The sequence below is a fragment of the Calliphora vicina genome, chromosome 3 (assembly GCF_958450345.1).
Source record: "Calliphora vicina chromosome 3, idCalVici1.1, whole genome shotgun sequence".
NCBI lineage: Eukaryota > Metazoa > Arthropoda > Insecta > Diptera > Calliphoridae > Calliphora > Calliphora vicina.
This window is the reverse complement of record NC_088782.1, coordinates 60,815,898-60,841,675: the sequence shown is the minus strand read 5'-3', so window position 1 is coordinate 60,841,675 and position 25,778 is coordinate 60,815,898. Positions and strand designations below refer to the sequence as shown.

The following is a 25,778-nucleotide window of genomic DNA, read 5'->3' as shown; positions in this document are numbered from 1 at the left end:
TGTGTAGATAATAGGATTTCATACCGAGTGCATTATATACTTTAGGCTTCATTCACATTAAAGATCATCGTCGTCATCATCATCATCATCATCAACGCCATCACCATCATCAGCCTCATAATTTTATTCAAATACGAGTTTCCACAGCAGAGAGAGTAAAAAAAAAATCAAAATGAAGGCTCGTTCATGCAACCTTTGTGTTTGAAAACTCTTTTATAATGTGCATAAATACTTTGAATAGAAGGATAACAAGGATGTATATGAATGTGTCTGTATGTAAAAGGTACTTGTAGTTGAAGGCATCATCATCATCATGCTCATACTTTGCAGGAGCAACACCAACTATATTCATCTTCTACACCACTACCTCTTCGTGGCTTAAGCTGATTGTTGGCCGTGTTGTATATATGTAGAGTCTTAAATACTTGCACCCAGTTTGGGTGATTGTTGTTGGTTTGAATGCATTTTGTTTTTTGTTTCCTATATAAACTACTACTTACTTGATGTATGGCTGATGCAATGCCACCAAACTTGCATGTATGCCCACACTTATGGCAGCCAAGTGAAAATAATCAAACAATACGGGCAAGTGATAGTGTAAACCACGTCCTGGATGAAAGTTGAGTTGTAATGTACGCGTTGATGCCAAGGATAAATTCGAGGCAGAACCGTTTTGTTCCGCAAACCACAATTCAAGTTGTAAAGAAAATTCTGCACGTTCTATAGACTCTTTCAAATGACGACTGTCAACTGTTGAAAATAATGAAAAAGAAAAACAACAAACATGAAAAAATAATTAAATCCATTTGTATAAAACAAAAACATAAAATATATATATAACAAAGTTAAAAGAATTTAATGAAAAAATATTTTGGTTGTAATAAATAAATGAATATAGTTTTTCATTATGTTTATTTCTTTTGTGTGTTGTGGCAAGTTTAAATAAAATGGTATTCGTGTGATATTTTTTGAAGGATTAAAGATTTTTTTTGTCAAGATTTATATTTTTGGCAGTTTTAATAAATAAATTGGAATTGTAGATGAATTTAAAATGTCAAATGTGTTCATTTTGAAACCAGAACCATAGATAAATACACCTAGCTCGGAAACTTTCCCCACCTAACTCAGTTGTCAAAAACCTAAGAATTTTAATTTATAAAAATTTGTTCTTAATATTTTATTCAACACAAATCATTGGTTCTGACTCAGTCACATTAAGAAAATTTATACAAATTCATTAGTATGAAAAAGTGGAATATTTTTGAAGGACGGAGATTTAAAGTGGCATATTTTTGAATCTAATTGAGATATTGACTTGAAATTTTTTTGTAAGACCAAAAATTAACTTATCTAAACAGAACAATATAGCTCGAAATAAATGTGGATCAAATTGTTCCTAATATTTGCAATCCTATTAAAATTTTTATAGAAATTTTAGTTTTAGAAACTCAATGAATGTAATAAAATCTTTATTTATTAGCGAAACTCAATGAATTTTTCAGCGTTTTTTAAGTTTCTCATTCTAAATAACAAGGTGTAAAAAAACTTGTCAAAAGGTCAAAGGGAATCCCGCAATTCCTAAAAATTGGAGCGAAAATCCCAAAAATGGTATTTTTTCCAATTTTGCCTATAGGGTCCACATTTCCTTCCGGGCTGGGAAAATACTTTATGGATAAATAGGGAACACATCAGGGTTTCCAAAGCTGCTTTCCGTTTTCTGATCCCAGCTTTGGGATTTTAGAACATGTGGCCCAAAGTTGAAATTTTGATAAAAAATAGGTAAATTTTCAAAGGGCATAGGGCCGACATATTCAAAAAATAGGACATGTTTTTTATACCAAAATGTTCTCCGTAAAGAAACTTTATAGAAAAACATAAAATTGTTATATGTTCTTAAAGAAAGTTGTTTTTTAATAAAAAATAGAGTTAAGTCACATTTTTGTCCAAAAAAACAGCAAAAATATACTATTTTTTGAATTTTTAAATTGAAAATCGGTTATTTTTGGATTCGTAATTGCTATTGCTCTGAAATCTTTTGTATTTTAAATTCGAGTCCATTCGGTCCAAAAGTGCGCCGAAGGTACCCTACTTTGAGCCCCCATAGCGCCGCCCCTGGAGCATTTGTAGGGCCCATTTTAATAACTTAAACTCGACTATTCCTTGGCTACGCCCAATTCAAATTTTATCCCGATCGGAAATGCCAGAATTATTTCCAAAAAATTTCGATTCTGCCCCACTGTGTGGCCAGGAACACATTAATAGCCTGGCGAATTTTTAATAACTTTAAAATTTTTTAACCAATTTTTGTCTTTTATATCTCATTAGAATGACAATTACGTACACATTTCGATTCTTTTAAATTAAATTCCAAAAGTAGTTATTTAGTGGCAAAATTTTTAGAAAAACTGAAAAAATAGCATTGTTCCCCTTGTAAAAACGAAAAAACGCATATTTCACTCTTTAAGGCTTCGTCGCTTAGGGAAGGGTCATTTGACTCGTATGTCCTCTTTGTAGTGGAGAGAAAAGTCAATTGGTTACTTTATACATAATAGGTAATCTAGCGTGAAGACAATTGTTATTTATGTGTCTCTAAGTAATCTAGAGTATCGTAACTTTAAACTTCAGTTGACCCGGTGCGCTTCGCCAACCCAATTAGAAGAAAGAAATAGTACTATCAAGTCTCACTTTGTGAATCTTTATTATAGAAAATGCAAAATGTGTTCCTAATTTTAAATTTTTAGGTTTATTATTATATTGATTATCACTTTTAAATTCGCATTCACTAAACCATAACCCGTCAAGTTTGAATTTTAGATTTGTATATCATTTCCTATATTATCAACTAATTTTGTTTCATAATACTTAATATTTAATAAATTATGACAAAACCTAAACCGATCGGTTTTTAATTCTTCGATTTATTGGAAACTCTAGGTCCATTATTATAGGAAATTCAAAAAAGTACCCATGATAATAAAGAAAAAGTACCACGAAGTATGCCCTTGAATTTTCACTCACTTGGGACCATATACGCCTAATTTCAAATTTCTATGTCCATTATTACAAAAAATTAAAAAAGTACCATTAGAATATATAAAAAGTACCAAAAAGTCTCCCACTATAATTCTCCCTCACTTAGGACCAAATACGCTTAATTTCATATTTTTATGTCCATTATTACAGAAAATTCAAAAAGTACCATTCGAATAAAGAAAAAGTACCAAAAAGTCTCCCCCTAGAATTCTCACTGACTTAGGACCTTGTATGTTTAATTTCATGTTTCTAAGTCCATTGTTATAGAAAATTAAAAAAAAGTACCATTATAATAATGAAAAAGTACCATGAAGTATCCGCTTGAATTTTCACTCACATAGGACCATATACGCTTAATTTCATATTTCTAGGTTCATTATTATAGAAAATTCAAAAAGTACCATTAGAATATAGAAAAAGTACCAAAAAGCAGCCACTTGTGGATTCCCACTCACTCGGGCACATGTAAGCTTTATTTCATGTTTCTAGGTTCATTGGTGAAGAAATTTCAAAAAGTACAATTCGAATAAAGAAAAAGTATCAAAAAGTCTCCCCTTAGAATTCTCACTCACTTAGGACCATATATACTTAATTTCATATTTCTAAGTCCATTGTCATATAAAATTGAAAAAGTACCATTAGATGAATGAAAAAGTACCTGTAGTTCAGTTCTCACATTTCGGTACCTAAATATATTTTTGAGACATGTCTGTAGCATAAACAATTTTGGCAAAATGGAATATTTTTAAATTTCAAACTTGAGGGGTGTTCAAGGAAGAAAAGGGAAATTGGTACTTTTCTCCTAATGGTATTTTTTTAGCATTTTAAATTATTCCAGTTTTCGACATTAAAGTCAGCTGATATGTATCTGAGTGAAGTTAGTGTTAGGAATAGGGTATAACTTCACTCAGATACATATCAGCTGACTTTAATGTCGAAAACTGGAATAATTTAAAATGCTAAAAAAATACCATTAGGAGAAAAGTACAAATTTCCCTTTTCTTCCTTGAACACCCCTCAAGTTTGAAATTTAAAAATATTCCATTTTGCCAAAATTGTTTATGCTACAGACATGTCTCAAAATATTAAAATCTGTGTTAATGTGCCCAAGAATAAATATGTTTTAAAAAAAGTACCAAACTGTTTATCCGGATTTGGCCCAATATACACCTTGGTACTCGAGTTCCAAATAACACCCTGTTAGTTAATTTTTGTATGAATCCAGGAACCAACGTTAAAAAAATTATCAAAATTGGCTTAATAATTTCAAATAAAATGTATTTTCCCGATTTTATCCCCTTTTTGGTACCTTTTTTATCCCAATTGAGGTGCTACAATTTCATTCAAATAAATTTCTGTAACGTGGTGGGAGCTCATAATAAAATATTCGTATGTCTATGTCAAATTATAGAAAAACATATTTTATGAAAAAGTACCAAAAATAAACACAATTTTTATCCCTTAAGGGTTCGAATTTCCAAAAAGTACCAAACTTAAATTTTTTATTTTTTGTTAATTAAGGAATACGATTTAAAATTTGTTTCTATGTTTATTGGTTTAAAAGATGCATAGGGTGCCAAAAAAGTACCTTTTTCGAATTTCGAAAAAGTACGAAACACCTGTCAGCTTATTTTTTGAATGGAATAACATGCAATTTTAAGTTTTTTTGTATCTTTATTACTTTTGAAGATATAAGGTTACCGAATTTATCCGGTTTTACCATTTTTTACCCCCTAAACGTTCGAATTTCCAAAAATCCCTTCTTATCGGATCGTTTTGGGGAGGGAGCAACCCACAGTTAAAATTTCTTGATTCTAGCTTCAGCCGTTTGGGCTGTGCGATGATGAATCAGTCAGTCAGTCAGTAACGATACTCTTTTATACATATATATAGATTCCTCAATCCTTAACCTTCATATGACGAATTTCATATTAAGGATTGAAATAGAAAAAATTCTTAACACACGTTTTTCATTAAAACTTTTAACCCAAGTATTATTTGATTGTTTTTTTTTATCATGTTACCTTTGTAAAGCCTATCAGTTATTATGTTTAATGTCAGTTATATTCATTTGTGGTTAATCTGATTAAAATGAGTGACCAGAAAAAATTGTGTACTAAAATTATTAAATATTTTCAACAAAACCCAACATGGTTCTACAAAAAGTTGGCCAAACTATCAAAGGTCTGCCGTTAAACTGTTTCCAATGTCCGTTGATAGAAAACCTGGTTCATGTAGAAGGAATGGTCCACATGATGTTTCTAAATCCAATAAATAGAAAGCATTTTCAAAAGTGCTCCACATCCGGTAGGAAAGCAGTTCGGGTAGCTCAGTGATCGGAATATTTGGTACGAAAAGTTAAAGCCAATGCAGGTTTAAAAACATACAAGACCCAAAAAGTCCCTGACAGGAACTCTGCTAAAATTTAGAGGTCAAAAACAGAGCACGGAAATTGAAGTCAAGTTTTATAAAAAAAATATACTGGTGGATAAAACCTGCTGCATAATTGATGACGAAATGTATGTTCTGGAAGCCAAACATTTGTTAGAAAGGGCTCTTTAAATACCGAAATTTACATCAAGGAATGTTTACAAAATAGGATGCTTCCATTTATAAGACTCCTTAATGTGTCCAATTAATTTTGGCCTGATTTTGGCATCCTGTCACTATGTTAAGCAAGTGGTACAAGAACAATAATTTGGTATTTGTAGCAAAAGAGGCAAATCCTCCAAACTGCCTGGACCTAAAGCCAGGGGCTCTTGTTAAAAGAGAATTGTTTCCAAAAGTGTGGTAGATTTTAAACAGAGATAGATACATGTTCGAACAAAGTGACAGAAATCACTAAAAATCTTAATGAAAGGGTTTCCGGTAAGGTGTCTTTATGAAGAACAGTTTGATTTAAAAAACGTGTCCTATTTTTCGAAAATGCCGCTCCTACGCCCTTCTAAATTTGACCTAATTTTTGTTATCAAAATTTCAATTTTGGGCCACATGTTCTAAAATCACAAAGCTGGGATCAGAAAACAGAAAGCTGCTTTGGAAACCTTGATGTGTTCCCTATTTATTTCCAAAGTATTCTCCCAGCATCGAAGTAAATGTGGACCCTGTAGGCAAAATTGTAAAAAAAAAGTTTTTTTGGGATTTGCGCTTCAATTTTTAGGAATTGCGGGATTCCCTTTTGACAAGTTTTTTGTTATTTAAAAAACATTGAAATTACATATTTATTGAGTTTCTAAAACAGAAATTTGTATCAAAATTTTAAAAGGATTGCAAATATTAGGAACTCTTTGATCCACATTTATTCTAAACTATCTTTTTTTTTGTTTAGATAAGTTATTTTTTGGTCTTACAAAAAGAAATTTCAAGTCAATATCTCAATTAGATTCAAAGATATGCCACTTTAAACCTCTGTCCTTCAAAAATAATGCACTTGAAGTTAAATTTCGAAATTTATAATCTATAGGGAGAATCCATATCAAAACGGACAGTAAACTGCTATTTTCGGCTATTTAAATTTCTCTATCAGAACTCGCACTGTTGAAGGTTATGACCACGTACCATGATAGACCAACACCCTACCTAAATATTCCAGAGAGATTCATCCGCCCATCTTTTCCCATGTCCAAGAAATTTTGATTCATCCTCCCAAGAAATTTAAATTTCTCTATCAGAACTTGCACTGTTAAAGGTTATGACCACGGATCATAATAGACCAACACCCTTCCTAAATACTCCAGCAAGATTCATCCGCCCATCTTCTCCCAATTTCCAGGAATTTAGATTCATCCATCCATTGTAAGTGAATTTTAAAAATTCAGAAAAAATTTAAAAATATGTTTGACATTTATTTGACTTAGTTTTTGGAAAAAGCGGGAGATTTGTTCCCGTTTCCAACGTGAGTGGTCCATTTGGTCCAACCGTGTGATTATTATTCCATTTTGAATACACCTACATACCTTGATTTCCAATGTTTAACAGTGCTATGTTAGCCTTTTAACAGAACTCTGTTAACTCAACTGGTTTGTGTCTAGGGTTATAAATTTCGAAATTTAACTTCACATACATCTTTTCACTAAAAAATTTGTTTATTTTTTATTTTTTTAAACTCGAATACTTCTTGTCTACGTCCATGTCAAATTTTATCCTGATCGGACCAGCCGTTTAGAAATGCCAGATTTATTTTCCTTCTCTAACAAACTATTGATAAGGAAAGGTTTTCAGTGAAATGCTCATAGGAACTAGTTTATCCCCCAATAGTAATAGTAAAAGTTAACTTTAAGGGTACCTTTTTCTATTACTTAAAGTTACCATTTACTATTACGAACATAAAGGCAAGTTGTAATAATGGCCCTTATACCCAGTAACACGAAGTCTGGTTATGTTTTAACTAATAGTTATACTGACAGTTTTCATACAAAAATAATTTTAACCGACAGTATAACTATTAGTTTTTTTAGTTTTGTGTTAACAAAACTAAAAAAATACCCGAAACTAATCAACTAAAAAAAATTGTTTGAATGTTAAAGAGTTAAATATTTATAAATTATTCCGTTTTAAATTTATTACTACTGCTCTATTTATAGTTTTATTTTTAGTGAGTAGCAGTAGGTTTAATAAAAATAATACAACGAAAAAAAATAAAAACAAATGCTACGCTACAGAAAATTATTTGAAGTATTGGTTGTATCAATAAGTATTGCTCAATATCTACTTCCCATTCTCTTTTTAAGATGTCCACCATCTTTTGTACCCTGTGACGTATGAGTATTAACATTAAATATTCAAGAAAGTTCAAGATCACTTATACGCCTTCTAAAATGTCAATTCTTTTAAAAGCTTTATAAATAAATTGAATATCCACTTCTCTTTCTCCTTTTGTACTCTGTGACGTATGAGTCTTATTTTTGAATATAAGTTCAAGATCACTTATACGCCTTCTAAAATTTCCTTTCCTTTTCAAGTAATAAATAAACATTAATTAATATGTACGACAAATTGTTGTCTTAATTTCTTTTCAACATTTATTTAAAAATTTGTTTATTTACTTATTTAGCGTATTAATTAAAACATTTAACAATTCAATGGCAGCAAAATGTGGGTGTTTTTGTGTGCGTTTTTTTTTTTTTTGTTTTTATTAAACCAGACTACGTGCCGCCAATAAAAATGAGAAGAACAGATGAAATGGAAATACAAAACGAACGAAAAAAAATAACAAATTTGCTTTAATTGTGTTTATTTTAAAATTAATTTACATTTTTAATCTATTACGGTTTGGTTGTATTTCTGAAATTTTGTAAAAATAATGTTTTTTTTTTAGAAATAATGACTGTGTTAATTGCAAATTGTGAATACATAGTAAATTTAACAGATTTGAATGCTTAATTTTGTGGTAAATAGAAGAATTAACACCTGGGAGTGATTTTTAATACCTAGGACTAGTTTTGATTGTGGAATATAAATTATTGTTAATATTCTGTCTGTTTGTGGAAAACACTCTAGGTTTTGTATCATGATTTTCAGCAAGAGCATTTAGCATTAAGTATTATCTGAATTTTGGGTATGAAAGTCAGATAAATAGTTTAAAATATACATACATATGATTAACCCCCATTAACATGAAGCCAGGTTATGCCCTAACTAATAGTTATACTGTCGGTTAAACATATTTATACCCTTCACCATGAGTGGCAAGGGTATATATAAGTTTGTCATTCCGTTTGTAATTTCCACATTTTTCATTTGCGACCCCATAAAGTATATATATTCTGGATCGTTATAGATAGCGGAATCGATATAGCCATGTCCAAAATCGGAAAAAATATTTTTTAACCGGAATTTTTTTTTCATCAAAAATTTGTTTTTGGCATAAATTCTTTTTCCAAACAAAAAAAAATTAATTAAAGAAATTTAAAAAAAAAATTGTTGAAAAAACTTTTTTTAAAAAAAATTAAAAAACAATTTAAAAATATTTTTAAGTATAATTTGGTGAAGGGTTTATAAGATTCGGCACAGCCGAATATAGCTCTCTTACTTGTTTTGTATGAAAACTGTCAGTTTAACTATTAGTTAACACATAACCAGACTTGGTGTTAATGGGGGTAAGTGATACATTTAAACCAGAGATCGAAAATAACTCGTCCATGTACGAAAAAACCCAAATTGTGATTTATATTTTTCTTATAAAAATAAATCACTGAAAATAACAGTTATAAAATGATTTCTATTTAAATGGTTTGGTATGACCTTTATTCGTTTTTGTTGTTCTTTAATGGTTTGGTGTGAGATAAACAATTCATTTATTCTTGTTCTTAATAACTGTTACTTTCTCTTTTATTTACATACAATAACATATTATTATTAATTGTTAACAAATTATGGAAATAATATGATAAGTATGAAGTAATGAAGTCTGAGTAACAGAAATGAGAATTTTTTTTATACCCGTCACCATGAGTGGCAAGGGTATATATAAGTTTGTCATTCCGTTTGTAATTTCTACATTTTTCATTTGCGACCCCACAAAGTATATATATTCTGAATCGTTATAGATAGCGGAGTCGATATATGCATGTCCGTCTGTGTGTTGAAATCAACTTTAAGAAGCCCCCAAATAACTTACATACACGAATTCTCCGGCTCGCTTGCTATTTAAAATCGAGAAAATCGGTCCACAAATGCCTGAGATATAAGGAAAAAACCAGGACAACCTCGATTTTTGACCTATTTTTGACCCATATCTGGATTACTAAATCATTAATATAGACAATATGGATATCTAATGATAGATATTTCAAAGACCTGTGCAACGACGTAAATAAGACCTAGTAAGTTGGTCAAAATCGGAAAAAATAGTTTTTAACCCGAATTTTTTTTTTTGACCAACATTTTTTTTCACTAAATATTAAAAAATAATTAAAAACTAAAAAAAAAAATTTTTTTAAATTAAAAAAAAATTTCGAAAAAACAGCTGGAAAAAAATTTAAATTTTGTTTACCTAAAAATATTTAAAATTTTTATTTTAAAGTATAATTTGGTGAAGGGTATATAAGATTCGGCATAGCCAAATATAGCTCTGTTACTTGTTTAAATTGTTATTAATCTTTTGATAAATTTTGTATATTTAAGCGTTGATTTGCATCAAATGCATTTTTGCCATTTATTTTTCATGTTCGCAAATAAAAGCCACAAGCTAACCTTTACGAAAAAACTAAATTATAAATCACTCCCAGATTATTTGTGTTTGTTTCTTTTCTGTTTCTCTCAACCCCAAACCTAAAATTTTCTCGAATAAATCACTCTCTCAGTGATATACCACAAACAAATTATTTTTAAATGGCTGCGAATGAGAATTTACCATTGAAATGAAAATGAACCCGTTATTTTCGGTCTCTGAGTTAAACATATAATTTACAACGAAAGCAGTAGCGCAAGGACCGAAATGGTATTTCTATCTTAACTGCAGACCAATAATTTAATACCCTTGTCTTATAATTGAGCGGAATTACTAATTGAATACTATTTGTTTCGATCGATGCAGAACGCTTTCTCTGTGATACGCTTCTCTATGGAACACAGTATCCGATATTGGCTTGATTCGCTCTTGGCCCCAAAGGATTATCAGTTCTTTTGGCTCGGAATCCGTATGTTGCCAGAATGATAGGAAAAGGTCATAGCTAACAATGGTCTATGCTTTTAATAAATTTATTTTGTACAAATGTACAATTCTATTGGAACAATTGAAAAAGATGAATCACATTGAAATTGTTTTGAATGAATTTTCTTCAATATTTTTAATTTATAGTATAAACTAACCTTCAAACTGCTTCAAACTCTAGTTAATTAAGCTTCAAATTTACTTCAAACTAACCAGTGGTTTGAATATGCAGCTGTTTGAAGGAAATTTTTGCTAGTTTGACATCAAACAGTTTTAAACTATTTCTCAATTTAGTGGAAATTTAAATTGGAAGGTAAACAAACGTTTCAAACTTGCTTCAAACTAGTTGGTTGCATTAAAACCTTTTGGAACTATTGAAAGATGAATAATATTGAAATAATTTTGAATTAAATTTCTTCAATATTAATTTATAGTAAAACTAACCTTCAAACTGCTTCAAACTATAGATAATTAAGCTTCAAATTTACTTCAAACTAACCAGTGGCTTGCATTTGCAGCTGTTTGAAGGAAATTTTAGCTAGTTTGACATCAAACTGTTTTTAACTATTTCTCAATTTAGTGGAAATTTAAATATATATGTAAAAAAATTTAAGTTATTTTTAATTAAATTTCTTCAGTTTATAGCATAAATTAAGCTTCAAACTATTTAGATGCTTATATTTGCAACTGTTTTAAGCTATTTTTGCTAGTTTGCCATCAAACAGTTTTAAACTTTGAACTAGTGGAAATTTATATAGAAACATTAAACAGACTTTTAAAATTTACTTCAAACCAGTTGGTTGCATTCAAACCAATTGGAAATATTGAAAGAGGAATCATATTGAAATTGTTTTGAATTAAATTTCAAAACAATTTTTAAAAAATTTAAAAACAACTTTGGAAAAAATATAAATTTTGTTTACCTAAAAATTTTTAAAATTTGTATTTTAAAGTATAATTTTTTTTCAAAAAAAAAAATTTACTTAAAATTTAAAAAATAAATTTTTTTAAATTTTTAAAAAAAAATTTTTAATAACAATTCGAAAACATTTTTTTTTTTTAAAAAATGAAAAAACATCTGGAAAAAAATATAATTTTTTTTTACCTAAAAATATTTAAAATTTGTATATTGAATATAATTTGGTGAAGGTTATATAAGATTCGGCACAGCCGAATATTTTTATTTCTACCATTTTTATTCATAGTTTATCTAAGATAGTTTTTCTAATCTACAAGGTTTTATATCATATGAATTGTATAAATTCGAACAAAAGTTCGAATTTTCTAACATGCCTTAGAAAGATTATATTTGGAAACTACATTCAAAATGCTTTACAAAATCATGAAAAGTTTTAATTTTTTTCCGAATTTTCCATGTTCGAAATTCGAAAATGTGGTAAAGGTGGTAAAAATCAAACTGAAATAATTTTTTTAAGAATCCTTAACTGAGAGTGATTATTTTGGAAGCTTAAAAGTATTTTCGAGCATAAGTACGAATTTTTGATCATATCTTAACAATCTTATATTCTGAAACTACATTGAAAATACTTTTATATTTATGTTCAAATTAGAAAATGTTGAGTTTTTATACCTACACCACCATAGTGGGGAGGGTATTATGCGTTTGTGCAGATGTTTGTAACGCCCAAAAATATTAGTCTAACAGCCACCTTAAAGAATACCGATCGACTTAGAATCACTTTCTGAGTCGATTAAACGATGTCCGTCCGTCTGGTCGGCTTGCTGGCTGTCCATGTCAACCTTGTGCGCAGAGTACAGGTCTCAATTTTGAAGATATTTCGATGAAATTTGGTACATATTCTTTTTTCGGCTCAAGGACGAAGCCTATTGAAACTGGCTGAAATCGGTCCATTATTTCACCTAGCCCCCATACAAATGTCCTCCCGAAATTGGACTTTATCGGTCATAAATGTTTAATTTATATATGTATCTCCACAAATTCCGCTCCAAATAAGTCTTATATACACAAAATTCATGTCACCAAATTTTGTTACGATCGGTCCATAATTAGTCATAGCTGCCATATAGACCCGCTTCCGAAAATCACTTTAACGTGTATAAATCGTTTAAAAATGTTGGTATACACACAAAATTCAACATAGTTAATTTTAATATAGACATAAATCACACGACCTAATTTCATGGTGATCGGTCCATAATTGGTCATAGCCCCCATATAAGGCCCACTTACAAAAATCACTCAAAAATATAAATTATTGAAATTTTAAAAGAAAAATGTTTTTGCTCTTTTACCTAGTGTAGGGCATTATATGGTCGGGCTTGACCGATCATACTTTCTTATTTGTTTTTTAATAGCTTTAACAAATTTTCGAACATAACTTCGAATTTTCGAATTTTGAAACGTTACTTTGGTAGCCCAGGATGTCCATATGGCCAAATCCGGAAGTAACCGATCGATTTTTGAAAACAAACATTTTTTCAATAGTTGTGGCTTGCAGAGCGAAAGAAAAAAAACCACAAACATTTTCACATTATCTTTTGTATGTTTTCTATTGCCATATTACTGAAACCAGCTGATTCATATCTGTATTATTTGTATATTTTGAAAATTTAATACAAATTTTGTTTAGACCATGCAATTGTATTATGATACATGAGAAATATTTTTTGACAAATATTAATACTCTTAGTATTGATTGTTGTCGGAAAATAACTTGACTGATTTTTCGCATTATGCATGTCAGCATATGAGTAATATTGATCAATCATAACAACATAGTAAGAAAATTGTATATTTTCAAAATTTGTGTGTTACTTTGTGGCAAATTCTACAAATTTTATTACATTCGCGCTAGACCAAATGCCGAGTATACAGATATTGAGTTATTAATACTAAAATTTTTTCCAAATTAAAGCTGTGCTAGTGCTCTTCATTTGTTCCCCAAATCATTTTTGTTCCGAAATTTCTTTATCAATAATGTGCAATAAAATACAAATCAAATTGAATGTTCGTCAAACATTTCGTTTACAACCAAACTTTATTGCATTATTTTTAATGGTTTTTCTTGCTTCCGAAAAAATAATAAAAAAAAAATTACTAAGAAAAATCAACAAATGGCTTGTGGCATAAACTGAAATTTTTACTGCTTTTATTACAATTTAATACATTTTGGTTTTTATGCAATTTTTTTTGTGGTTACTGTTGAAAACATCAACTGTTTCTTTGCTTTAAAAATATAAATGAAATGAAATAAAATACATTTTTTGTTATTTACAGAAAAGGACTTTGTGCTCTCGTATGAGAGCAAACAGTGATTGTAAATAAAAATAAATACTCGTATTTACATATTAAATGGAAAAAAAGGATAGTTTGTTGAAAGTAGTTGTTATGGCGACTGCAGCATAAGCTACAATCAGGCGGCCAAATCAAAGTTAATTCCTGAAATTGTGGTTAATGTGCCCCAGTTGCAACTAAATTATTACACTTTTACAAGTAAAGTAAAACTGTTAAATATTAAAAATAAAATAGGTGTTGGAAACGAGCGACAATCGCTCATATGAATTCTAATTATGATTAATTTTCACTCCTAATTTTGTAAATAACTGGGGTGGTCAAAGTGCCCCCGTAGTATCAGATTGTGCCAGTAGCTTAAAATGTATGTATCTGTTACTATTTAGTTCTATATTTTCTACCTTTGCTCTCTCTAAGCATTAGTGAACACCACTAAGCTATTAGGCAGAAAAAAGGCTGTAACCTTTATACTCTGGATACAAAAGTTACCAACCTTTATCCTCAACTTAAATCTCTATAATAAATGCAATGTGAAAGGGAGTAAAAGAATAAATAAATAAATATATCAAGTTGTATCTACATAAATAAATGTAGTTGTCAACAATTACATGTGTATTTAAAATGAAGTAAACAACTGCAACAACAAAACAAAATAATAATAATAATCCTTTGCAACATAAAGTTTTACTTAGAAATACAAAAAAAGAAAAGAAATACTGAATAATGTAATCCTGTCACTTAACAATGGAAAAACTTTTACAATTTAGAGATAATAACTTTTTATTTTATTTCATTTAAACCATTGCGTATCGTAGGAGATAAATTCAAAGTTCTGCTTAAGTTAATTTCTTAAAATTTAACAAAATTCCAGTGAAAACTGCAGTAAATGTTTTTAATATTATCATAATTATAGTCTACACCACCAACAGTGGGGGAATTATAAAACAAGTGAGAGTGTTGTATTCGTCAAAATTTTGTATACCCAGCATCAATATGTGACAATAAAATATTTGTTTGATATAGGGGTTATATGGGGAGCAGGGTCAATTATGGATCGATCCTCACAAAAGTTGGTAGAAAGATTTAGATTTATATAAAACTTGTTCGTATCCAATTTCATCTCGATATTAATTATTATAAGACAATTCTTTACAGCATAATTACAGAGTATTTAGAACTAATTTGTGTAAAATTTTATATGAATTTGTATGGGGGCTAGGTGAAATCATGGACCGATATCGCACATTTCCAGTGCCAAACCTTATCAACAGGAGCCAACTAGCTCCTTTCGTTAGCGCCCTAACGTGCCTTCAACAGTGAGTCTCCGAAAAATTATTCGATATGTTACAAACGACATGACAAAATCAATATACTCGCCATACTTTTGGTGGAAAATGGTGGTCGACACCTTATATTGGAGCTATAACCAATTACACAGTTCAACAGTGAAAAAAACACACGATCATGACTATATAGGTTCGACTCTACTACCAAAGGGTAGTAAAACCCTATACTCAGTTTGTCCATTTTGGTGACCGATTTTTTTTATGGGCCCCCAAAGTTTCTGAAAATCAGTGGGGCCTCTAGAAAAGGTGGCATCAGTTTTTGGTTAACAGCCAATTCAGACTTTGTGATACGGCTTAACTTTATATGGCAATAATATAGCTAAGAGTCCGCCAAATAAATTTTGTTAAAATTTTTTTTCCAAAAAATAGCTTTTTCGTGCACTTATGTTGAAAAAATATAGGAAGAAAATTTTTTTTTTTTACTTTTTTTAGAATAACTTCCAGGGTCTCCTAATTTTTCACTAACAATATTTCGCAAAGTTGTAGCTACGGAAAAGTTGAACAACTCTTGAGAACATATCAATGCATTCTGAACGTATCTAGTCACTTTAAATAGCGCATAAAGATCACTTTATACCTTAACAATTTACGTTTTTACTATTTTTCGACGCTAAAACAAAGATTTTTTGTTAAAATAGTATGCTCAAGTCCACACTTCTATGTTGTGCTGTATTATTTACTCGGCTGAGGTGTTCGGAATGGGGATCAGTGAGAGGACCCTCAATGTCACACATTTAAAAAAAAATCGCCAAAAAGCCATTTATGATCCGAATGAGCTGAAATTTAAAATATAGATAGTCCTTGAGAAGGTCTACAATATGTTTTTATCTGTAGCTTATATGTTTTAGTTCAAGAGATATTTAGGTTTAATTTATTTTTTTAAATTTTGCTCGATCTTTTTTTTGTATTTTATATATGATGGGCCTACGAAAGGTCGTAATTTGTTTTTTATATATGACGTATATTTGCGATAAATAAAATTCTAAAGAAAATAAAACAAACCTGATAACAATTATTTCGTCCCTATAAAAAGTTACACGCATCCAAAGTTGAAGCTTCTTTTTATATATTTCAACTTTGTATGCGTGTGTTTTTTAATTTTTTTTCCCAAAAAAGTCCCCATATTTTTTCTTTTATAAAAAACTAATTTTCTTCGTGGCTATATGCATTTTTTTATGATCTGGAAAGAGAACTTAATGCAAAAACGTATAAAGTAAAATTTGACTAACTTAAGCGGACATTGTAGCCCCCAGCCCTATCGAAACTTGGCCAATTTTGAAACAAAATTCTAGGTTTGAGAAAAAAATTCTAAAAACGCAAAGCATATATTGTTTATATACATACATACAAAACGTTTTTACTATCATACTGTAAATAACGTCAAAGTGGGCTATTTTCTAAAAAAAAACTCAGTTTTTGGAACACATTTTCCCCGTTTTAGGAATTTCGATGTTTAAAAACAAAGAATGGCAACATTAGTGATGCCATTGACTTAAGAACATTTAGATCTATATTACTTCCAAATTTTATTGTGATATCTGTAACTGTTCAAATTTTACATTAATTCAAAGTTTTTATTTTTCTTGATGGAAAATCACCATTATAATATAGTTAGTTTTTAAGGTAAAATACGTTCGAAAAAACACAAAATTTATTCATTTCACTAAAATGTCAATCTACAAGTCATAAGGTTTCCATCGATATCAAAAACTTATATAAAAAGCTTATATTTACTCTTCAGAAGCTCCTCAAACCTTGCCCACTTTTAAACATTTTGATGTCTTTTCATATCTTGCATCAAGCCGGACTTGCGTGATCAAGATTGAATAAAGTGATGCGCCCGGATCATACCGATAATGATTTGCCCATTCTTCGCTATTCCAGCACAATATACATATACAGTATACATTCGAACATACATTTTTAACAAAAAAGTTGTTTTAGAGTCAAAAAATAGTAAAAAGCTAAAATTTTTAAGCTACAAAGAGATTTTTTGACAGCTATTTAGAATGCCTAGATATGTTCGGATTGCATTTATATGTTCACAAGAGTTATTCAGATTTACCGTAGCTACAACTTTGCAAAATATTGTTATTGAAAAACAATTAAGAAAGTATGGTCGGTCAAGCCCGACCATATAATACCCTACACTAAGTAAAAGAGCAAAAAAAATATTTCTTTTAAAATTTCAATAATTTATATTTTTGAGTGATTTTCGGAAGTGGGGTTATATGGGGGCTATGACCAATTATGGACCGATCACCATGAAATTAGGTCGTGTGATTTATGTCTATATTAAAGTTAACTATGTTGAATTTTGTGTGTTTACCAACATTTTTAAGCGATTTATGCACGTTATAGTGATTTTCGGAAGCGGGTCTATATGGGAGCTATGACTAATTATGGACCGATCTTAACAAAATTTGGTGACATGAATTTTGTGTATATAAAACTTATTTGGAGCGGAATTTGTGGAGATACATATATAAATTAGACATTTATGACCGATAAAGTCCAATTTCGGGAGGACATTTGTATGGGGGCTAGGTGAAATAGTGCACCTATTTCAGCCAGTTTCAATAGGCTTGGTCCTTGAGCCGAAAGAATAATATGTACCAAATTTGATCGAAATATCTTCAAAATTGCGACCTGTACTCTGCGCACAAGGTTTACATGGACAGCCAGCCAGCCAGCCGACCAGACGGACGGACGGACGGACGGACATCGCTTAATCGACTCAGAAAGTGATTCTAAGTCGATCGGTATACTTTAAGGTGGGTGTTAGACTAATATTTTTGGGCGTTACAAACATCTGCACAAACGCATTATACCCTCCCCACTATGGTGGTGTAGGGTATAATTAGGAGTCCCTGGAAGTTATTCTAAAAAAAGTAAAAAAAAACAATTTTTCTTCCTATATTTTTTCAACAAAAGTGCACGAAAAAGATATTTTTTGGAAACAAATTTTAACAAAATATATTTGGCGGACTCTTAGCTATATTATTGCCATATAAAGTTAAGTCGTATCACAAAGACTGAATTAGCTGTAAACCAAATCAAATATCGATGTCAGTGCAGTATTTTAAATTTATACAAATTATTTTTCATTCAAATAATGAAGAAGTCTAATTTTTTAAGAACTCTTTCTAAAGTTTTTTTAAGTCCTAATTATTATCGCAATTTAGCTCCTGTCAACAATTTTGAAAAATGTTATAAAACTAATAATTCCCATTATATTTTAAAACTTTTTTGTTCGTTTACTTGGCCCAGTAACACAAAAGTTTTGAAAAATAATTTAGTTTTTATTTGTTTTGTGAGTAAATATACTTGTTATGATTGACAAATATTACTCATACGCTAACATGGCTCATGGTTAATCAATATTACTCATACGTTTATATAGTTCTGCCTAACAGTCCGACTTCTTGTGAAAAATCGGCTAAAGGCTCCAGAATTTGAGTACATGTAGATTCGTATGAAATATACGTTAAAATAAAGCGATAAATTTGGCGTACACTACTTTTATTTAGATAAATATTTACTTATGTACAGTGGGGCAAAATCAACGTGGGCTTAGCCAAGGAGTATTAGCGTTTAATTTATTAAAATATCTAATGCTCAAATTAGGGTACATTCGACATGTAAAAGTTTTAAACACGTGTCATTTTTTCGCCCATCTGGTTTCAAAGATTTTTATATTTTTGGAGAGCGATCGGCTGGGTCTTGAAAAAACATGCATGTTTGTGTTATTTATCTCTTATAATTTCTGAGTTATTATAAGAGAGGATACTTTATAGGACGTACTTTTGGACCGAATGGACTTTTTTGTTAGTGAGATAACTAAATTACGAATAATATACAAAATATTTCAGGGCAATATCAATTATCGATCTAAAAATAAGCGATTTTCAATCTAAAAATTAAAAAAAATAGTAGATTTTTGCTGTTTTTTTGGACGAAAACACGAGTTAGGGCCTTTTTATATTAAGCCATCGATATGTATGTTATTTAACTTATGGTCTATATAACTTCAAGTTCGACATATAAAATAACAGCAATTGACCCCAAGTGCATTTTAAGGTTAACGCACTTGGCTTCAAAATGACCCCAAAACCGTTGAAAAAACACTGTCAATATCGGTGTTCACTGATGTATGAATTTTTAGAAAAAAATTTTAATTAATTAAGCTGCCTTCTTACTGACTATTACTTAAACCGTGTTATAAGCCTGAAAACATCTGTACCAATTTTTTCGTATGCACTCCTTATGCATTAACATATTATTTTTTTTTTTTTGTTTTTGGGGAAATGATGTTCATATTTCCATAGTATAATTACATTTATCATTTATTTTTTCTCACAAATGAAATTCATATTTAAATAAGTGTAAAGTTAAAATTTAAATTTCTCCAATTTAATATATTTCAGAACTTGTGTAAGCCAGTAACCCTCGCCAAATTTATATTTTAAGGTAAGTACAACATTCTGTTTATTAATTAATTTAAGTATGAGTTTTTGTTTTCCATTAATTAATTAAATATTAACACGTACAATTTTGTTTTCATGTCTAAAATGAATCTATTAATTTTCATTTTTCCTTTTATTATTTGTCATTTTACATGAGAAAACATACAATTTTCATTCATAAGAAAATTAATGACCATTTTTGTGGATGTTTGCCTTTTTTTGTTGTTTACACCTTCATAAATCTGTTTGCCATGATGCACACCGCTTGCCCGCCAGCCAGCCACACAGTCTGTGATTCTTGTGTATTTGTTTCACCTTGAATTTGTTTTATTTCAAGCATTTTTATGTTGTTGCTTTTTGTTATTCACTTACGATTTTAATCTGATTTTTATAAATGACTTCAAATTTTTTTTATCATTTTTCAAAATAATGAAAGAAAAAAATTAAAAATCAGATCACTTTTTTTTTGTGAGTGTATGTACGGACGACCAGTGTTTGGTGAGCTCTGCCACCTAACAGTCAATGGATGTTTGTTGTCATAAAATCAGCAGAATCAGCTTTAAAATCAGTTGAATCTGCTCAGTACGCTTGAATGCAGGTCAATGTAATTTGAATGTGTACGAGTAAGTAACTGAGTAAGTAAGTAGTTTTCGCTGTTGTTTTTAAATTTGTTACTCTGGCTGGACTGAGAGAGTGTTGGTTTTTGAGGCTTATAAAAACCACTGACACAGTTACTTGACATGACAAAAAAAAAATATGACAAACAGTCATTTACACACAGCTAAATAGATTCCCAATGTGTAATGAAAAACTATGTTCATGTGTTGAATTAATGACGTCAATTTTTCATGGAGAGAGGAAAAAACTGTTTGCCAAATATGAAAAGCTGTTCGATTTATTGGTCATGTGTTTTTGAATTGAATAGTGGATATCATTTATTAGGTTTTTAAAAATAATTTGTAACATTTATAAACATAATTCAGATCAAGTAACTCTCTATGTTAGCTGCACCATTGGAGTTTGACTTTAATATTAATTATGATCTTTAGATCGTTTACACCGCTTGTAATATGGTACCAGCGATTTGAGCTTTTAGAAAAACCAAATTTCATGTAATATCATAGTCTGGGAGTAATTTGGTTGGTATGAAAAGGTTGATACATTTCGTTGAAAAATACTTAGACAGAATATTAAAAAAAATACAATAAATGTGAATTTGTCCATTGGGATCACATTTGTTCAGAGACTGGTAAAGCTTACATGACCCGTTCAAAACATATCAAGATATTGTTACGTTTTTACCTTTTAAAAACGGTGGTTTATTTCCTTTAAATAAACCGTATAGTTTTGATTGCAAATAAAAGCTGTTTAGTAGTTTAAAATTGTAACAACTCTTTATTTATTTCAAATTTACACATCAATTTAAATAGTCACTTTCTTTTAATGTACACACTTATATTACACACCTTAAAAACACACTTTACAATGTCAACTGTTTTACCAGTGTATACTTGTACACTGGTAAAACAACATCTATCATAAACTATACAACGACTGCAACTGTTGCCACTATTTATACACAGCGCCATCTTCCTTCCAGTAGCTTCATGAAAGTTCTATTTCTACAATCATCAACTTAAAGCTTTTATTCAATGTTGTATGTTCCTCAGCTATGCTAACGATATCCAACATAAAATAAGTTAAACTTGAAAGGACATTTGAAGGACCCCTGTTAAAAATTGGACACATTTTTTCATGTTGGATAACCTTAATTTGTAACCTTAACCTTTTAAGCTAGTTAATTGATTGCAAATATAAAGGTGAAGCATATTCATCTAATTTTTAGTATTCACCCCTATCGGCATTAACATGTGAAATTATGTTCCCACTCAGAAAAAACAGATTCGTGATAGCAACCGAATTTGTTGCCAATCGAATGATTCTATCTTAGTGACCGAATTTTACAGTTGTGACTACAATATTTTGTAAGGGGTAACTAAGGTTTGGTTGCCTCAACTGAAATTCTTCTTTATCAACTGACTTTCTGTTGTTAGAACTGAAAAATTCTGTGTGTGCAACCGAATCATTCGATTGGCAACAAATTCGGTTGCTATCACGAATCTGTTTTCTCTGTGCATGAAATAACCATTTCTCTCGAAGAGAAAATTGCTATCGTGATATTTCCATGAACTTTTCATTCACAATAGTTGATTTTGTTCGTAACAGCTGCTTATTGTTTACAAAATTCCATCTAAAAATTTCACAACATGGGATCGTTCTGCTTTGATCGAAAGAAATAGTAGTCGTACGGGGCACAGCCTGGACTATAAAGCGGGTGAGGCAAAACTTCACGACCACTTCATTCGAAATACTTTTTAACAGGTATTGCAACATGTGGCCGAGTGTTATCATGATGGAATATTGTGGTTTCATGTCTGATCTTATATTCTGGGCGTTTTTCGAAAGCTTTTCCGTTACAGGTACCCTGTGATGGTCTGGTCAGATCTCGGCTATCAAAATAGATAGGATCCTTTGCTCCGACCATAGATATTTGGCTTTGATGTCAATTCGGCTGGTTGGCTTGGCTTCTTGGTCTTCAAACTTTTCTGGCTGGCCTGGGCGATCTTTGTCTTCCGTATGAAAATCACCACTTCTGAATCGCACAAACCATCTTTCGCACGTTGAAACTGACGGAACACATTCACCATAAGCTTTGGTGAGCCATCAATGTGCCTCAGTGGCATTTCTTTTTTTCAAATTAAAGAAGTAAAGCAAAACTTCCCGTATATGACGTTATGTTGGCAATAAATTCGACATTTTCGAAGCAAAAAAACCTTTGTTGTTTACACTATAATGTTTAATAACTAAGTGAGAATAAATTACAGATATGTATCCTTCAAAACTACAATAAGTTATTAAAAAGAAAAACCGCGTTAAAAAAAATACACCATCTATTGTAAATCCCGCATTTTTATGTCATACACTCAATATATAATTATCTTCAAATGAAGCTGACATTGGATTATATAGAGACAAACCTACGATTGAAGTTAAAATAAATAATAAAGACATACGAACGAATCTAAAATTGAACTATATAAATCCATATGATTGGATCTAAAATTAGACTATATAAAGACCTAAATTGGACTTCAAATTAAGCTATAATTGGGCTACAGAATGATCTATGATTTAATCTAAATTTGCACTGTATCTAAAATAGGAACATATAAAGACCTAAAATTGGACTGTATAAATACCACGAATGACGCTAAAATTTAACTATACAAATATGAGGCTATCAGCGCAAAAGTGGTGTAACCCCAAACTATTTTCTTGGTGGTATATTCACCTTACACCACTTTTGCTACATTACTTTGCTCTATTCCAAATCGATTTATTCAGCTCCATCTGCTCTTGAATACCGAAAGGTAGCTTACCCCACTTTTGTATTGATAGGGACCATAAATAACGGTTATCCAGAAATCAAAAACTCAATCATAGAGTCAACGGAGACCTATACTGTTATATACCAATAGATTCCTATTGACGTACTCTTTCAGAGTCTATGGTGATATTAAAAAATGATCTCAACTCCACATTTAAGTTATTATTCAACATTAAAATAAAAGTTCGCATGAAACTCTTAAAAAAAGAGTTTTAAATGGCCGTCATAAAAAAAACTCTTCTGAGGAATTTTATTTTTTCCGTCAGAAAAAAACTCATTTGTGGAGTAATTTTTCCCGTCAGAAAGTAAAACTCTTTTCATTTATTTTCTACTTTTTTCAGTATCTTTCTATATTGAGTCTATCTAATATAATTTTTGTAGTAATTTATTTGTTTAAGAAAAAAAAAACAACTACAATTTGATAATAGATATCAAACAATAACCAATTAAAATCCCACTTGATTTTATTTTAATGACAATTTATTCAATTGCCATGCAAGTTGCTTTAAAAATTGTAATGCAAGCTTTAGGTGTCAATTTACATAAAATGAGTTTTATTTTCTGACGGAAAAAATAAAACTCCTCAAATAAGGGGAAAAATAAAACTCCTTAAATGAGTTTTTTTTATGACGGTTAATTAAAACTATTTTTTTAAGAGTTTCATGTGAAATATTCTTAAAGTCACAAAATAACTTTTTTGATATCACTTATAATCGTTACGGTCCAGAACAGCAACCAAAAAAAATTGTGGGTTACACCCACTTTTTCGCTGAATCTAAATGTTGACTGTATGCAATTCTACGATGATTGAATCTAAAGTTATACTATATAATTGAAGCTAAAATTAAATTGTATAAAGACTTGCGATTGAAGCTAAAATTTAATAATATATTCACACAGTGCACGGTGGTAAATTCCGGCCAAAAATGTTTTTTTAATTTTTATACAATTTTGATGGTAAACTTTTCTTAGCTCTTCAGAATATAAAGTTATTATTTTGGCTATAAAGTAACTGTGTGGCCATTTATAGTGCTGTAAAATCAAAGGTTTTTTCTTGTCATTTTAATATTATAAAAATGTGATTTTTTTACTTTTCAATCGAAGTATACTGTGTTTTTTTTAAGTTTTTTTTTTTTTGCAAATTAGCACATGTTTTTATAAAATATATAGCAGTTAATCTAATACTAATACTGTAAAGTATCAAGAGTAAGTACTATAAATTTCAGCTGCAATTATGTGCCATTCCAATAACCACAACGATTTCAGTGCCTTCATATTTTAAAAATTTTTTTTGTATTTTTTTTGTTCAATTTCAAAAATTATGTAAGTTTGAGAGTTATTTACGTCTATGCTGAATTGGCCAAACCATGTATTTGTATGTCGAAATTTTTTCAATGGATTATATATGTTATTTTTAATTATAAACCTAATTTAAGCCATGTACAAAAATTACATACTTTTTTCGATACTTTTATAACGTCAATGTTTAGTTGGCCAACTTCTGTATGCAATTTCTAATATTTTTTGCGATGTATCAAGTGCGTTTTTCTTAAATGTACGCCAAATTTAAAATTTTATATGAATAATCTAACTTTTCCGATAATTTCAAAACGTCCATGATTGTTTGGCCAAACCCTGTATATGTATTCCGAAATTTGTACGACCATTTTTTCAATCACTTATGCTATTCTTCATTTTTGGACTAAATTTGAGGCAGTTACATGAATAAACTAATTTGTTCGATGCTTTTAAAACGTCCATGATTGTTTGGCCAAACCCTGTATATGTAATCCGAAATTTGAATGACCAATTTTTTTTTTCGATTACATATTTCATTCTCTATTTTTGGACTAAATTTCAGCCACTTACATGTAATTTTTTTTGATACTTTTAGAACTTCCATGCTTTTTTGGCCAAACCCAGTATTTGAACATCGAAATATTTATCGATCGATCGGTTATGTTAATCTTAATACAAATACAAAATTTCAAACATTTTTATGAAGAAATAAAAAAGTTATGTATTTTTGGCCGGAATTGTTGCTTTTTTTTAAGAATTTATATCGATCTTGGGAATTATGCTTTGTTTTACATCCCTTGTGAAGCGTGCATTAGATTCGTTATAGCAAACCCTATATTTACAAAGATCACTAATAATCTAGAAGAAATAAATAATTTAATAACTGCTTGTAAATAAAAATAATATAAGTACTAAATTTTTATCTATGCTGTCAAATAAATGATTTACAAAGTCCATAAAATCAAATTTAAAAGAAACATTAAAAATATCTTACACCAAATTTATGCTTATTAAACAATTGCTTACAGTTTTGTATGAATGTGTCTATAAAAGAAAAATTACTACCAAAATTATAAATAATGAATGGAATAAACATTAAAGTTTGGAAAATTTATTTGAAAAGTAAACTTTAATGCCTAATAAATGCTAGTTTTTGATATAGTAAGAATTTTAAATAAATCAGAGAATATTGCTAAAGGTTTATAGCCAAGTTCTACAAACAATAGATTTTAAACTAACAGAAATGACCACAATTGCT

The 25,778-nt window shown here is 29.9% G+C and overlaps 1 protein-coding gene across 2 annotated transcripts in view; it reads right to left on the bottom strand.

The window, feature by feature from the left end:
• LOC135954556 (protein FAM135B) overlaps positions 1-25,778 on the bottom strand; it is a 66,139-nt gene that overhangs the window by 24,238 nt on the left and 16,123 nt on the right. For both annotated transcript variants that reach the window (XM_065504746.1, XM_065504744.1), the window contains exon 3: positions 501-750. In XM_065504746.1, coding sequence (XP_065360818.1) covers positions 501-750 — 250 coding nt within the window. The remainder of the gene's footprint in view (positions 1-500; positions 751-25,778) is intronic.